Source organism: Oncorhynchus kisutch, linkage group LG11, assembly GCF_002021735.2.
Source record: "Oncorhynchus kisutch isolate 150728-3 linkage group LG11, Okis_V2, whole genome shotgun sequence".
Lineage (NCBI taxonomy): Eukaryota > Metazoa > Chordata > Actinopteri > Salmoniformes > Salmonidae > Oncorhynchus > Oncorhynchus kisutch.
The window spans coordinates 49671358-49689246 of record NC_034184.2 but is presented as its reverse complement, the minus strand read 5'-3'; the positions used below and the strand labels follow the sequence as shown (position 1 = coordinate 49689246).

General features: G+C 41.5%; 1 protein-coding gene across 1 annotated transcript; it reads left to right on the top strand.

Moving 5' to 3' along the window:
* The first annotated feature begins 1008 nt into the window (after positions 1-1008).
* LOC109876195 (uncharacterized) lies at positions 1009-2720 on the top strand. Its single transcript, XM_031835919.1, has 2 exons — positions 1009-1315; positions 1805-2720. Exons 1-2 carry the CDS (start codon positions 1119-1121, stop codon positions 2220-2222), a joined length of 615 nt encoding a protein of 204 aa, XP_031691779.1. The 5' UTR covers positions 1009-1118; the 3' UTR covers positions 2223-2720.
* Positions 2721-17889: the final 15169 nt, after the last annotated feature.

Below are 17889 nucleotides of genomic sequence, written 5' to 3'. Positions count from 1 at the left end.
CAGCCAGTTGCAGGTTCAGCCCTCTCATCTGGGGGAAACTGTGGGTGTCTGAAATACCCTACTGAACAATACTGAGGTCATGTCTGGGAGAGCAGTAATCATCAGACCAGCCTGTGTGCTGCTGTATTACACGTACTCGCTTACAGGTATGTTTTAATGACACATACATATATACCAGACTGTTTGAGGAAGACACTTAGTGGAACTTGAATTCCATTCAGTTGGAGGCAGATTGTGGTTTGATCAATCTCAACATGGTCAAAGGCTTCATATTGGAACGTACTGGGGTCATATTCATTAGTGCACATCTTAGCAAAATGTTTTGCAACGGAAAATGAAAATTTGCGTTTCTCATTAGACAAGTTAAGGTGGGCCTCCCTGTTTCACTCCATTTTCTTTTGTTTGGTGTCTAGGGAATATCACAGCTAGGATCAGCTTTCCCTCCCCTATCCTAACCTTAACCATTAGGTCGAAGAGAGCAAAACTGACCTTGGATCAGTGTCGATGGGGATCATCCTAATAATGCCAGCAGACTGGACTGGGTTTGGAGAGATAAGAGTGGCTCAAAAAGAAAATGAGAGCAGAGAAACAATGCCTTAAAAACACTGACACTTTAGAGCCTAAAATAACCTCATATTATACATCTACAGTTATACATTATATCAGTTCCCACAGAATAATAGCATTCTCTGAACTGAAGCATTGAGAGAGTAACAAAGCCGCTTAAGGTGGTGATCATCTAAGATAGACAATAATACAATTTTCTGATAGGCCCAGCATTCAGTATGTACTGTATGTTAAAATGAAAGGAATCTAGCTAGTCATGGTTAAGAATGTGATTTTAATCCTATAATCCTAAAATCAAAACATTAAAATGGAAAGATTCCCGAGACCTTGGCTGGAAAAAGGAACCTCAATTTGTTGTTAGTTACTGTGTGTCTGTGTGTGTATGCGTGAGAGAGAGCGAGAGAGAGAATATGTGTGTGAGAATGAGTGCATGATTATTCCAGGGCCTAATTGTTTCTGAAGTATAAACTGTCTCACACACACACACACACACACACAGATGTAAGGTCAGTGGCTATATTTATCCTCCTCAGCCTTGGCTTGCTCCCTCCATGCAGTGTGTCTGTATAAAAGACCCTGCCTCCCGCTCTGCTGTTACTCTCACTCAAGTGGCCGGTCACACACTCGCTCTGCGGACCAGCTACAGCTCTGTCAGTCTCCGAGTGGATTATTACTGTCACTGCAGCAAGCAGCGATCCAAAGGGATCTATATTTTGTCTGTCAGACTGACAACTGCACTTAATCACAGGTGAGCTCATCTCCAATATCACTGCTCATATCTTCAGCTAGGTCTGCAATTTGAGGATATGGTATCGTTACCACTGGTCAATGTTATTTTGTTTAGACATACAATTTAGCTGGTTTTAAGTATAATCCCTTTTTAAAATCATATATATGTCCTCTTAATATTTTCTTTCATCACCTTTATACTATATTGACACAGTATGATAGGTGGGATGTCACTTTTTTAGAGTCCCATAGAAAACCTTATAGATTCTAAAATACATTTGGTTATTCCCACAGAGGAAATATCCATACATGTATATTTATTCTCAATAGTAGATACATGGGTAATATAGTGTCAATAGTATAGTGGTAAGGATTAATATTAAGGAAAAAGACACACGCGAGTCCTCGTGACTCATTGATATCTCATTTATCTAATCTAGTATTCGTTTTACAAACACAACACAGAGATCTCTAACCCTCCTGTCTCTCCCCTCTCTCTCCTCTGTAGTATGAAGCATAGATGTCTGCCTCACCTGCCCACCATCACTGAGACCCTGGAAGACTCTGATACCCTGGGGGCCCCGGGCCACCTAGCCCATCCAGCCCAGTCTGTTTCCCAGTCTCCATCCCAGTGCTCCCAGTCACTGGAGGAGTATATGACCAGTATCCAGGCGCTGGCCAGACCAGTGGTGCACCCTAGCTGTGGCCCTGTGAGGCTCCAGAGGACGGGCAGGCCTCAGCTGTTCTCCAAGTCTCAGATGAAGCACTCTGTCTCAGCTTTGCTGCCCCGCGGTTCCCCCCGGGCCATCTGGACTAGCACCACCACAGGTCAAGCCCGAGAGCAGCTGTCAGGCAGGCTTGGGATGGAGAGGGAATGTGGGGGGAAAGATCCCATGGAATGGCTTTATGGACAAACACACACATAAACTGAGACAAGGACACACACCAAGCAGGACACAAATGAGGACATACTAGTTTAGGGGAGAATGCTCAAGCAGCTCTGTGGGTGCTCAAACCTGGAATATTAAATATCAGGGAATACTCTAACTGGCTGTAACCAATGATGTGCGGTGCTGTCCCCAAATGGCCCACTGATGGGTTCTGAGCTGGACTGGATTGAGCTGGTCTGGACTGGACTAGATGTTGTTTCACTGAATTGTGACACTATGCTGGATATAATGCAGGGACTCCAGTAAAACCAACCTGTGGAGTTTAATTTAAGAGATTATTCTATTTTGTAATAAAATACTCTTGTAACAATATTTCTTGTATTCACCATATTTACGTTTGCATAGCTAATGTTTTAGGAACTTTAAAGATTCCAAACTGAATGTCTAAATGTCTAAATGTGATACCAGTGCTTGATTTGGGCCAGAACACATCACTTGGCACCTAATAATAATAATAATAAACAGTACCGGCACCCAAAATGAGTAACTGCATTTTCATTCCACTTCAAGAACTGTCTGATACAAATGTTACTTCTGAGATTGTGTCCTTGTGCCACTGATAAATCATGCTGACTGAGACAGTGCAGCCAGATGTCAATTTAGAAATGTAGAATGTATTCTCACCACCAAATATGGTGATGAAAGGAAGTCCAGTGGTGGGAAATGGGAGAAGATGGAATTAGATTCAACTTGGCCGACATTCTGCTAATATTCTCATAGAAACATTAGATCTCAATTCAGTTCTGTTCCCAAAACTAAAAATCTGTTAGGAACAAATTGGACTATGTTTTGTAGACTCAACCCTTTCTTAAAGGTTCTAAAAAATGTATTGTTTAGAATTATTGCAAGGGAGAATTCAATTGTTGCACATATGAAATTCACAGAGTAGGCGTTCCCTTACTGAAATATGTAATTTCATGCCAGAACGTGCCAATAGGATCTCACTAGCTCGTGCTTGGTTCTGCCCACCTCCTTGCTTCTTCTGCCCAGTATGCTTCATTTACTCCCCATTGGAAACAACAATGTTATGATTCCGGATAATCCTGAATGAATCGTGAATAATGATGAGTAATGATGAGTGAGAAAGTTATAGATGCACAAATATCATCAAATATCAATCTGAAACACAACCAAAACAAACAGCAAATGCAAACAGCACGAGTGTCAAGGTCGTTGAAATAACAGGACCAAGGTACAGTGTGGTGAGCGTACATATTATTTTATTTCGAAAAGACGCTGAACAAAACAATAAACACTACAAAAACAAACCGTGAGGCTAAATGCTATGTTCCATAAACAGTCAACTTCCCACAAAGACAGGTGGGAAAAGGGCTACCTAAGTATGGTTCTCAATCAGAGACAACGATAGACAGCTGTCCCTGATTGAGAACCCTACCCGGGCAAAACATAGAAATACAAATAATAGAACCTAGAATACCCACCCCAAATCACATCGTGACCAAACCAAATAGAGACATAAAAAGGATCTCCAAGGTCAGGGCGTGACAACGAGCTTGATGTAGTCATTGCATGCTATGAAAATGGAACCAAATATTTAACTTTTTACTACTAATACACAAGTGAATTTGTCCCAATATTTTTGTTCCCCTAAAATTGGTGGATTATGTACAAATTGTTCTGTAATTTCAAAACGGTTCACCTGATCTGGATGAAAAAATCCTAAACTAAAAGCTGACAGTCTGTTAACCTCAAAGTTCATTGTATAATTTCAAAGTCCCGGAGTACAGAGCTAAAACAACAAATGTGTCACTGCCCCAATACTTTTGGAGCACACTGTATATAAAAATGACACATTACAATACCAACAACTTGCAAAAAAACACAACAATTTTATGATTTTAATTCCAACATTAAGCTCTCCAGGAACAGGGAGCTCTGTTCTACACAGTCCAAACAATGTGTTTTGTTCCACAGTATTTGACAGTATTGCCACTAGCTAGCTAGCCATTCACACCCGTAGTAGCATGACATGAACACGAGCAGCCCCACTGTGTCCCCTTCGATGCATAGCTAGCTAGAGCTAGCTAATAAACTAGCTTGCTTCAACCTTGCTTGCAACAGGAAGAATTCCGAATTACAAAGCTTACTTTGCAGCACATCACACAATACATTCTCTTTCCCGTACACTTTAAACACAATTACTTTTTAATCTTAACACATGTTGTTTAACTGATTCTAGCTAGCTAACATTTTTATCCGTGTTCTTTGCTCTTGTTTGTTTGCCATGTGCAGAAAGGTATACTACAAAGCAGGATCAATATCTTGAAATAACTTGAGATTTTTTTTTAGAAAGATGAGCATGGCCTAACTGACTCATCAACCAAAAACACATTACGTTGAAATTGGCCGAAGAAGGGTGGGACATACTAACACAACAACACATTAGAAGTGAGGTGAACTGCCCATGGCAAACCAACTGAAAAAAGTTGCTGGTTTAAATCCCCGAGCCGACTAGGTAAACATCTGTCGATGTGCCCTTGAGCAAGGCACTTAAAACTAACTGCTCCTGTAAGTCGCTCTGAATAAGAGCTTCTGTTAAACACTAGAACCACCTGACCAATCAACTTATAACTACCCTCTAGAGAATGTTAAGAATGTTGCCCGGCATCCCATTTAGCATACGCATCAGATGCATATCAACCCGCAAGGTGAGCAAACATAAGCAACAAGGCTTGATAAATAGTGCATAAACAATTGTGAAGAATGTATTGCATGAAGAGATATTAGTGGAAATACAGTACCATCAAAGTACCAGCAATGGCTCAAATCCACTAAATTCAATCCCCCCACCCAAAAATATGTACAGTACCAGCCAAAAGTTTGGACACACCTACTCATTCCTGGCTTTTTTCTTTATTTGTAATATTTTTTATATTGTAAAATAATAATTAAGACATCAAAACTATGAAATAACACATATGAAATCATGCAGTAACCAAAAAAGTGTTAAACAAATCAAAATATATTTTATATTTGAGATTTTACATTCTCTCAACCAGCTTCATGAGGTAGTCATCCGGAATGCATTTCAATTAACAGTTGTTTATGTAAAAAATAGATTTGTGTAATTTGAACCAATCAGTTGTCTTGTGACAAGGTAGTGGTGGTATACAGAAGATAGCCCTATTTGGTAAAATACCAAGTCCATATGTGACCTTATGTAGCAAACATTTTTATTTAGAGATACAAAATGGTATATCATATACTACTGAACAATGGGAAAGTCATTTTGCTTTGAATGTTGATAAACTTATAAACTCACTTTTGAGAAAATGGGATTTTAATATTTTGGAACTACCTTGTTTGTCTACACCCATTCAGCATCGTTCACACCCTCTTTGAACTTGATCCCCACCCATCTCTTTAAGGGTTGATCTGAGTGTTCTGTACGAACAACAGCTGTCAAGCACCCCGTAAAGACCTTTATGATACACAGATAAAAAATACAGTGCCTTGCAAAAGTTTTTCCTATTCTGTTGCATTACAACCTGTAATTTAACTGATTTTTATTTGGATTTCATGTAATGGACATACACAAAATTGGTGAAGTGAAATGAAAAAACTAATTGTTTCAAAATATTCTGTGACACCAAGGATGTAACACCAAGAACCTTGAAACTCTCGACCAGTTCAGCAACATTGATGTTAATGGGGGCCTGTTTAAGCCCTCCTTTTTCTATATTCCACGATCAGCTCTTTGTCTTGCTCACATCGAGAGAGATGTTGTCCTGTCACCACACTGCCAGGTCTCTGAACTCCTCCCTATAGGCTGTCTCACCGTAGTTGGTGATCACTGTTGTGTCGTCAGCAAACCTAATGATGGTGTTGGAGTCATGCTTGGCCACTGTGGTGGAATATTCTATTCAAGTGAGAGAGACTTGGTCATTTCTTCAAACAATCATCTTTATTCAATATCATTTAATTATTGCAATAATGAAACCGTTGCCCGAGAGCCTATCATTTTGCTGTTCCTTATATACCCGATACCAAGATTGCTCAGTCATAACTGGTTCAACACCCCCCCCCCCCCCCATATAGATTGGGGGCACCATACGCCACATCCTGTGGTCGTCTGCCTCATGTGTTGTCTCCCAAATGTCAGGATAATCAGGAAAAAACTTGCCTGGAGGAATTAAACAATCTCTATCTCGGTGGCACCCACCACATCTGATCTATGGAATACCAGCTGTAGGTTTTTTAATCACCAAGCCATCACTTAATCAGTTGCCAGCCCAAGCTTCAAAAGATTTCTCTCAGTTAACTCAGAAAGGGAGAGAATCATAAGAACCTTACTCTACTAAATAAAACAACCATTTGGTGCATAAATATAATAATCTTGTAATCCTGCTACCACACCACACAGTCGTGGGTGAACAGGGAGTACAGGAGTTGACTAAGCACGCATCCCTGAGGGTCCCCAGCATTGAGGATCAGCGTGGCAGATGTGTTATTGCCTACCCTTATCACCTGGGGGCGGCCCATCAGGAAGTCCAGGATCCAGTTGCAGAGGAAGGTGTTTAGTCCCAGGGTCCTCAGCTTAGTGATGAGCTTTGTGGGCACTATGGGTTTGAACCCTGAGCTGTAGTCAATGAACAGCATCCTCACTTTTGTCCAGGTGGGAAAGGGCAGTGTGAAGTGCGATTGAGATTGCGTCATCTGTGGATCTGTTGGAGCGATCTGTGAATTAGAGTGGTTCTAGGGTTTCTGGCATGATGGTGTTGATGTGAGCCATGACCCGACTTTCAAAGCACTTCAAGGCTACCGATGTGAGTGGTACAGGGCGGTAATCATTTAGGAAGGTTACCTTCACTTTCTTGGGCACAGGGACTATGGTGGTCTGTATGAAACATGTAGGTATTACAGACTCGGCCAGGGAGAGGTTGAAAGCGTCAGTGAAAACACTTGCCAATTGGTCCGCGCATGCTTTGAGTACCCGTCCCGGTACTTCAGTGTTGATTGCCTCAAAGCGAGCATAAATAGGAATTTAGCTCGTCTGGTAAACTGGTGTCACTGGGCAGCTCGAGACTTGGTTTCCCTTTGTAGTCCGTAATAGTTTTCAAGCCGTGCCACATCCGACGACCGTCAGAGTAGGATTCAATCTAGTCCTGTATTTACGCTTTGCCTGATTGATGGTTTGTCTGAGGAAATAGAAGGATTTCTTACATGCATCCAGATTAGTGTCCTGCTCCTTGAAAGCGACAGCTCTACCCTTTAGCTTGGTGCGGATCCATGGCTTCTGGTTGGGAAATGTACGTACAGTCACTGTGGGGACATTGTCAATGCACTTATTGATGAAGCCAGTGACTGAGGTGGTATACTTCTAATACCTTTGGATGAATGCCGGAAAAATATTCCAGTCTGTGCTAGCAAAACAGTCCTGTAGCGTAGGATCAGTGTCATCTGATCTGTGTATTGATCGAGTCACTGGTACTTCCTGCTTTAGTTTTTGCTTGTAAGCAGGAATCAAGAGGATAGAATTATGGTCAGATTTGCCAAATGGAGGGCGAGTGAGAGCTTTGTATGCATCTCTGGGTGTGGAGTAAAGGGGTCTAGAGTTTTTATTTTTTATTAAGTAAAACATATTTAAGTTTGCCGGCATTAAAGTACCCGGCCACTAAGAGTGCCCCTTCTGGAGGAGCATACTCTTGTTTGCTTATGGCCTTGTACAGCTCCACGATCAGCAACTTATTCTTTTTTAAATGTTTTCTTTTTTAACTAGACAAGTCAGTCAAGAACAAATGCTTATTTACAATAACGGGCTACCTCGGCCAAACCCGGACAACTGTTTGCCGCACTATGGGACAAGATGAACACCTAAGCGAATCACAGCCGGGTGTGATGCAGCCTGGATTCGAACCCGGGACTGCAGTGACACCTCTTGCACTGAGATGCAATGCCTTAGAACACTCTGCCAGTCGGGAGCCCTTCCTGACATTGAGGGAGAGGTTGTTGTCCTGGCACCACACTGCCAGGTCACTGACCTCCCAATAGGCTCATTGTCAGCGGTGATCAGGCTACCACCGTCCTGTTGTCAGAAAACTTAATGATGGTGTTGGTGTTGTGCACGGATGTGTTGTTGCCTACCTTCACCACCTGGCGGCGGCCTGCCAGGAATTCCAGGACATAATTGCAGAGGCAGGTGTTCAGGGTCCTGAGCTTAGTGACAAGCTTGGAGGGAACTATGGTGTTGAACGCTGAGCTATAGTCAATGAACAGCTTAGGTGTTCCTCTTGTCCAGGTGGGGGAGGGCAGTACAGATTGCTTAATCTGTGGATCGTTTGGGCACAGGGACTATGGTGGTCTGCTTGAAACATGTAGGTATTACAGACTGGGTTAGGGAGAGATTGAAAATGTCAGTGAAGACACTTGCCAGCTGGTCAGTGCATGCTCTGAGTACACGTCCTGGTAAAAATAATGTTTGGATGTTAACAAAGCCTTCTATGGAGACATTGTAGGGTGAAAAGTATACAATAGTCACACACAGTAGCAAGGGGTTTTATATGAATTACACAAATATTTTCCTCTGTACAATCTACAGAATAAAAGTGTATTACAGGAGACTGCCTGGAATGCCTAAAAAGAGGCAACACGCCTTCCACTTCTTCCATTTCTTTGTGCTAAATTTCAAGATGGTCATATAACTTTTTAAATTATATTTATATTTTCCCAGGGAAGTACCTAGCTCTCCATGTGGAAAAAATAGGGAATGGGGCATAATGAAAGTTGGTTAAAGTAGAAATCATGTGGCCTGGCTGGGACAGAGCCATATGAGTTACAGTGTAATGTATCGGCATGTAAATACATATCTGGACTAAAGCATGTATTGTGTGCGTGTGTGTGTGTGTGTGTGTGTGTGTGTGTGTGTGTGTGTGTGTGTGTGTGTGTGTGTGTGTGTGTGTGTGTGTGTGTGTGTGTGCTGAGCTAAGAGACACAACATGCGTCTTTTGGGCATTCTAGTCACTCCAGTATCCCTGCACATTGTTGTAATTATACTGGCACTGACCTGTGTATGACTTTCATTTTCATGTTGTTGTTGTTTTATTCTCGTATTTATCATGTGTTTGATTTATCTACATTATTACTTGTATTACTGCATTGTTGTGAAAGAGCTCGCAAGTAAGCACTTCACTGTATGTTTTACACGTGCTCTATCCTTTGCACGTGATAAATAAACTTTGAAGTCACTGTGCAGACAACCATCAGTCACTAAATAAACCCTTCATTGTCCAGATATAAGACAGTTGTTCTCAAATAGAATGGAAGAAGAGGATTTTGACACCCACCATCTCAGATTGTTTTGAAATGGTTTCTGTAGTCAGAAATGCAAGATAACCATTCCTGCAATATTATTTTGTTGAAATATAATTTTATCTCTGATAAATTAATCTTAAAGCAAAAATAGCAATGTCCTCTGGGTTATTATTATTTAGGCCTCCTGTAAACCTTTCAGATTTTTTTATAATCTTCTAGAGACCAAGTGTCCTTGATAGTCGTGATCTCAGTATCCTTTGGAAATCCCGCCTGATCCTGGCTGAGGGAGAGAGGGAAATTCCAGTAAGTGTTTGAGTAGGGCAGTGTACTTGGAAACCCCAGATGTGGGCGTTAGGGGGCAGAGTGTGTGTGTGTGGGTACATAAGGGAGACTCAGGCAGCTCTACGTCTCAGTTCAGGTCTCAGCTGCAATATGAAGCTCTCTGTCCAGCCTGTCTGTCTGCTGACAAGCCTATCACTTTACTGCCTACTGCTAACAGGTAAGAACCATACACACACGCACAGGCCCACACAGGTTTGGGTTACAGTTTGTATAAGCAACATTGTGTTAGTTGTGTTATTTCTAATCTGTCGGTCAATCTGTAGTTAGGTGAGAAGTGTGACTCCAGAAAGACTGATAGAATGTTATTTTCCCATGTGGTGTGTGATATGATGGCATGATATATTTCACTTGTATCATCATTGACTGTTTCTGTGTCTGTCTCTACAGTAGGGGAAGGTGAGGGGCAGTTTGTCCCAGGGAGGTGTGAGTGTTATGACACAAAGACAACTGTCAGGGGACCACTGTCTGACCTCAAAGTCAAGCTCAAAGGCCCCGCCTGCAACACTGACCAGATCATGTAAGTATCAGATCACACTTGCACACACACACATGCCCACACCCAGGCGTACACACACACACACTTAAATGCACTTACGCACACAGTTAAAATATATTGAACCTCATAGCTATTTCATGAAACAAGGAGAGTGTGTGTGATAAAGCATGTGCTTCCCCTTCATGTTGCAGAGTGTGTGTGTAAAGATTAAGTATGTGTGTCCCTTTGTTGGAGTGTGTGTGTTAACTGTGTGTCTCTCTGTGTGTTGTAGAGTGGTAGAAAAGAGGACCAGTGAGCCTGTGTGTGTGAATCCAAATGGACCACTGGGAAAACAGCTGCTGCGCTGCTGGAAAAAGTAAAATACATTTTAACATGATTTATTTCACTTTACATCAACCTTAATTTACTGTACTGTACTTTACTTTATTAACATACACAGATATTTATAGGACATACTTCTGAAAGACAATCTAGAACGGGGCACTCCAACCCTGCTCCTGGAGAGTTAACTTCCTGTAGATTTTCACTGCAACCCTAATCTAGCAAACCTAATTCTAATAATTAGCTGGTTGATAACTGAGAGGAAGAGATGAAACGAGAGGTTTTACTCTGCCCAAAATCTGTCCATGAAAATAAGTCCATGAAGTGAGGAATTTTTGTATAGAGGTCAATGAGAGTGGCAAATTTGGCCAACAAGAAGTGAGGCTTGTTTGATCTAATAAAAGTTTCATAAGGGTTCAGTTGCTATGAATGCACTAATATACTGTAAGTGGACGCATATGGCATTTAGGCAACTTTGAAAAAAACTACTTTATGTTGGAGTAGTGCCTGTTTTCTTAGAGATAGAGGACTCATCATGGATATAATCCGCTTTAGCATGGACATTGAGAGCTTCCACCACTTTAAATTAGTGAGGATTTCTATGATTTGGGAGCAATAAGCCAATGATTGCAATCAGCCTACTTTAAAATTAGAGTAGTCACTTGACTATCTTGTCAATATAATTTAAAAACAAATCTCGGTTTTCCAAAAGCATTTTAAGGCTAAAGATCCTCGTTAGAACCTTCGTAGGCACATTGTTAAATCTCTGAGCTGTTTCCCAAAACCATCGTTACTAATGTTGCACTTGAAAACACTTTTTTTTTGCACTTCCTCGTCACTTTATAGACAGAAGATCTCCTCTAAACATAAACATATTGATTCCATCTGTCTCTCCGTGACCACTGATAACTCCATCAACAGAAGTTGACATACAAAGTTGCCAAAGTCTTTGCAATTGTTATATACAAGCAAAGGCTAAAAAAATGCTTGAAGTGAAAACAGAGATGACTGCATTAAAATATAAATACAGTAGGCCTATATATTTCAATCATATTGAAATAAATGTAATGTTCAATCAATTTAGTTCTATTTTGCTAATTGTAGGCTACTGTTTATCATTTTTGTTTATCAAATGTGCACAATGATGTTCCAAATATTCGATTTAGAGCATAGCCAAAGTATTAGAATAAGCCGCCTCAGTATTTTCAGCCACAGTTGATCATTTCTCTCCAGGAGCTGATCTGTCATCAGTATCTAATGCTTAAGTAAAATTTGAATCGAGAATGCTGATCCAAGAGCATCACTGCCTTTCTTTCAATCCCATCAGTATCAACACATGCTCTAAAGACGCACTTATTGAAAGTTCTCCATATGTGGTGTTTTGGAAAACACATGTGACTTTTTCAGCCTTTATAGAAACGCTGCATCGTTAAAACACTCGTAAGCTTAAATTCCATCGCTATCAGGAAACTGCATAAACATGGCTAAAGGTTTTGATCACGGTCTCTGTAGCCAATGTGAGCAAGACCTTTAAACAGGTCAACATTCACAGGCCACACGGATTACCAGGATGTGTACTGGACTCAAAGCATGCACGGAACAACTGGCAAGTATGTGTGTCCTGTCTGGACCAGCCTTGATTTCAACGTCCACGGACGTGACTCCCCAAAAACACGTCACTTTGATACAAGTGACTTTCCATTGCAGGTTAGGAGAGCATTTTCGCTAAACCTAACCCTTTTCCTAACCTTAACCTAAATGCTCCTAATCTGCTATGTTAATTCTCCTAACTGATACGGACTGGTCTTGATTTTTCCCAAAAATAGACATCTATGTTTGGTTTAGTAATTTATCAGAGCTAGCACACCTGATTCAACTTGTCAACTCATTCTCAAACTCTTGAATCTCACCTAGCTTTCTTAAGATGAATGCACTAACTGCAAGTCGCTCTGGATAAGAGCGTCTGCTAAATGACTAAAATGAAGAAAAATAATAATAAGCTAGCAAGCAGTTGTTTGAAGCTAGCTAGGATATAGTCAACATTGAGTTGTGGTTTACGATCTATACAGCTATGTTACAGACAGTCTCAATGTTCTGTAGCTACTGGCTAGTTGGCTAGCTAACTGGCTATAGCAGCCAAGGATGTTCACTAGCTTATTTGTTGGTGCTCTGATTTAGATTACACAGATGATTTCAGCCATATGAAAACCTTCCATAGCAAAATATAGCTAGTTAGCTATCTTCCTTTGCTTGTAACTTGGTACTCATCTGACTGGTGTTAGAGTAAATACTGTTGTGGGTTTCATCAAATTGAGTCATTAGTTTCAGTTTGACTATGAGTCAGATCATAAAATCCTGTCAACAGTTTGTGATACAAAGAGCCCTCTGTTCAGCAACAGCCTCTCTTTGTTTCTCTATCCCTCTCTTTTATCTCTCTCCCTTTCCCCTCTCTGATAGTAACAGCTGTACTAAACATATCAATTCTCTCTCTCTCTCTCTCTCTCTCTCTCTCTCTCTCTCTCTCTCTCTCTCTCTCTCTCTCTCTCTCTCTCTCTCTCTCTCTCTCTCTCTCTCTCTCTCTCTCTCTCTCTCTCTCTCTCTCTCTCTCTCTCTCTCTCTCTCTCTCTCTCTCTCTCTCTCACTCTCACTCTCTCTCTCTCACTCTCTCACTCTCTCAGAGTGGGTGGAGTGGATGTAAAGAAGTGTCTGAGGAGGAAGAGGAGAGACCGGGGGAACCAAGGACAGAATAAACAGAAACAGAGGAAACTCAGGGGAACTTCAGTGTTCTAGATAGTCTATAAACCCTTACCAGATCAAGACAAAACAGAGGCATTACAGATTCCAGTTGCACTACAGAAAGCAGATAACCTACAGATACCAAATAATCCCCATACAAATCCATCAGTTTAAAGTTAGAGATATTGGATGCGTCTCGATCCACCGCATCCGCCGATGTTGCACTTCCGCATCTGCGTTGAAAGGTGTCAGACAATGAGACATCCCGAAAATCTGTGTTCTCACAAAATCGTCTGTAGAGGCCGAACGGTGTGGCCTACAAACTATTATGACCCCTCTATGGAAAGATGAGACTCTCATGAACACGATGGTCTCAGTTTTGCCCACAAGCGTATTGGGAATGTCTGAAGTCGGTACACCAATCTGACAACTTCTGTCTGTAGCATCCGAACAGTTTGTGCTACACACTAATATGACTGCAGTGTTCTAGCTAGTCTACACTGTAACCCTAGACCAGATAAGGCAAATATGTTGTGCTGAATGAATATATCATCATGTTCTGTTACAGACATCATTGATTAACTGTATATTGTAAACACTATCTATGCTGCTATTTATTATTACTTTTAACATTTTTTAAGGAGTTTTATAATAAATATTCAAACTAATACTGTGACTGACTGTTGTTGAATATGTTCTTGTTTTCCAGTCATTTTAACAGGTACGGTAGCCTATTCCTGTAGTTCTGTAGTTGTTTACCTATCTGTTATTAGTCCCGCTCTCTCTCATTCTCTCACTTTCCAACACTCCCTCTCTTTCTCCAATCACCCTCTTTCTTTCTCTCACTGAGGAATTACGTAATAGACTGTCTGTTTACCATGAAGTTTACCATTGTTCACTCACAATTTACAACCTCTTTTTTTATCAACTAAAGGATCTCATATCAGCTACAGCAGGAAAGTAAATATTACACAGCACACATCTCCTCTATCAAATATTATCATATATACAAAACACATCTCCACAACCAAACATATTCTATAAATGATTCTGTCCTGAATGAGTGAATCATGCGCATGTGTGATTAGACCAGAAGATTTATGTTATCTCCCCAAGCTAATGCCCAAACTTTAGCTCAACGAGTTAAGAGTATTGTGGTGCACTGATGACACAAGATGTTACATGTTACAGGGTTTACAGGCAATCACGGACTACAAAAAGAAAACCAGCTACATCACAGACACCGACATCTTGCTTCCAAACAAACTAAAAACCCTTCTTTGCCCGTTTTGAGGATAATACAGTGCCACCGACGCGGCCCGCTACCAAGGACTGCTGGCTCTCTCTCTCCTTCTCCATGGCAGACGTGAGTAAGACATTTAAACATGTTAACCCTCGCAAGGCTGGCAGCCCAGAAGGCATCCCTAGCCGCGTCCTCAGAGCATGCGCAGACCAGCTGGCTGGTGTGTTTATGGACATATTCAATCTCTCCCTGTCCCGGTCTGGTGGTGTCCCCACATGCTTCAAGATGCCACCATTGTTCCTGTACCCAAGAAGGCAAAGGTAACTGAACTAAATGACTATCGCCCCATAGCAACTCATTTCTGTCGTCATGAAGTGCTCTGAGAGACTAGTCAAGGATCATATCACCTCCACCTTACCTGCCACTATAGACCCACTTCAATTTGCAAATCGCCCCAATAGGTCCACAGATGATGCAAATCACCATTACAATGCCCTATCTCATCTGGACAAGAGGAATACCTATGTAAGAATGCTGTTCATTGACTGCAACTCACCATTCAAGACCATAGTACCCTCCAAGCTCACCATTAAGCTTGAGGCCCTGGGTCACAACCCTGCCCTGTGCAATTGGGTCCTGGTCTTCCTGACGGGCCACCCCCAGGTGGTGAAGGTAGGAAACAACATCTCCACTTCGCTGATCCTCAACACTGGGGTCCCACAAGGGTGCGTGCTCAGCCCCCTCATGTACACCCTGTTCACCCATGATGCCTCCAACTCAATCATTGAGTTTGTAGATGACACAACAGTAGTTAGGCTTGATCACCAACAACAATGAGACCGCCTATAGGGAGAAGGTGAGGTCACTCGTAGTGTGGTGTCAGGAAAACAACATCACTCAACGTCAACAAAACAAAGGAGATGATCATGGACTTCAGGAAACAGCAGAGGGAGCACCCACCTATCCACATCAACGGGACAGCAGTGAAGAAGGTGGGAAGTTTTAAGTTCCTCGGCATACACATCACGGACAAACTGAAATGGTCCACCCACACAGACAGTACGGTGAAGGCGCAACAGCGCCTCTTCAACCTCAGGAGGCTAAATGAAATTGGCTTGTCACCTAAAACCCTCACAAACTTTTATAGATGCACAATTGAGAGCATCCTGTCGTCCGTATCACCGCCTGATATGGCAACTGCACCGCCCACAACCGTAGGGCTCTCCAGAGGGTGGTGCCATCTGCACAACACATTACCGGGGGCAAACTACCTACCATCCAGGACACATTCAGCACTTGCTGTCACAGGAAGGCCAAAAAGATCATCAAGAACAACAACCACCCGAGCCACTGCCTGTTCACCCTGCTACAACCCGGGAGATGAGATCAGTACAGGTGCATCAGAACTGGGAAAGAGAGTCTGAAAAATAGCTTCTATCTCAAAGCCATCAGACTGTTAAACAGCCATCACTAACACAGAGAGGCTGCAGACTACATACATACTTGGAATCATTTGCCACTTTAATAAATAGATCACCCCATAAGGAAATCAGTCAATTGAAATACATTAGTTAGGCCCAAATATATGGATTTCACATGTCTGGGAATACAGATATGCATCTCTTGGTCACAGATACCTTAAAAAAGGCAGGGGTGTGGATCAGAAAACCAGTCAGTATCTGGTGTGACCACCATTTGCCTCATGCGGGGTGACACATCTCCTTCGTATAGTGTTGATCAGGCTGTTGATTTCGACCTGTGGAATGTTGTCCCACTCCTTTTAAATTGCTGTGCGAAGTTGCTGGATATTGGCGGGAACTGGAACACGATATCGTTCTCGTTGATCCAGAGTATCCCAAACATGCAGGCCATGGAAGAACTGGGACATTTTCAGCTTTGTTTCAGAACATTCAATTCTCTGGCAATAGCTCTGGTGCACAGTCCTGCAGTCAGCATGCCAATTGCACGCTCCCTCAACACTTAAGACATCTGTGGCATTATGTTGTGTGACAAAACTGCAAACAACATAAAATGTTGCCTTTTATTGGTCCCCGCACAAAGTGGACTTGTGTGATGATCATGCTGTTTAATCAGCTTCTTGATATGCCACACCTGTCAGGAGGATGGATTATCTTACCAAAGGAGAAATGCTCACTAACAGGGATGCAACAGTAGTGAAAAAGGTGTCTTGTCAACATGTCAACCATCGTCTGACAGCTGCACCCGATTGACCTGATTGCCTTATTAATATGGGTAGCCTATGATAATTAACACGGAACACAACCTATTTCAATCTAATTCTGCCCTGTGGAGAAGAAAACATGGTGTAAGAGGTAAGACACAATCATTCTGTCACCTATAAAAGCTAATGGGTCTTGGTTTGATTGTTTGTTGGACTACTGCAATTTAGCTATGTTATCATAAACCATGGTGTAAATTCCATGCAGATGTTTTAGCTCTGGCAGAGTCTAGCTATAATGGGCTGACATTTCAACTGAAACTAGCCTGTATGGTAACTTGAGGGACACCTCCAGTGTTACAACAAGTGACGTACTGAAAGGTTGTTTGTTGAGATTGAGAAGTTTGTGTGTGTGTGTGTGTGTGTGTGTGTGTGTGTGTGTGTGTGTGTGTGTGTGTGTGTGTGTGTGTGTGTGTGTGTGTGTGTGTGTGAAGCAGGCTCTTCTCAAACTTAAACCAAATTCTCAGAGAAAAGATGCACACACACTTATGCTGATACCCAGTGTACAGCACTATTGAGAAATGTGTGGGTAAGTATGCATATTCTGGTGTTGAGCAGGATATAGTGAAGACAAAAGGTCCGACCCCGCCTCCCACACACATTATTTTTTTTTGCAATTGGGCAGAGAAATGTACAGTTTTAAAGCTAATGTAATGCTATTTTACACATTTTGCCATGAGGCTGAGAGAAAATGTTGCTTATTAAGAGCTCAGGGATTCTTGAAAGATGGGATAATCTCAAAAAATATTACACAAATAATTGAATTAATATTAACAATATTTTAAATGTAAATTTTTATAGACCAAAATAAACTATCACACGATGTAAAGGAACAACCTCAATGTTTTATTTATATATATATATATATATATATATATACAGTATATTTTAAAAATAACTAGATTTACAGCACAGCTTTACTTTTTACATGTTTGTTGTGGTACAGCCTGAATTTAAAATAGATTTGATATTTTTTGGGGCACTGATCGACACA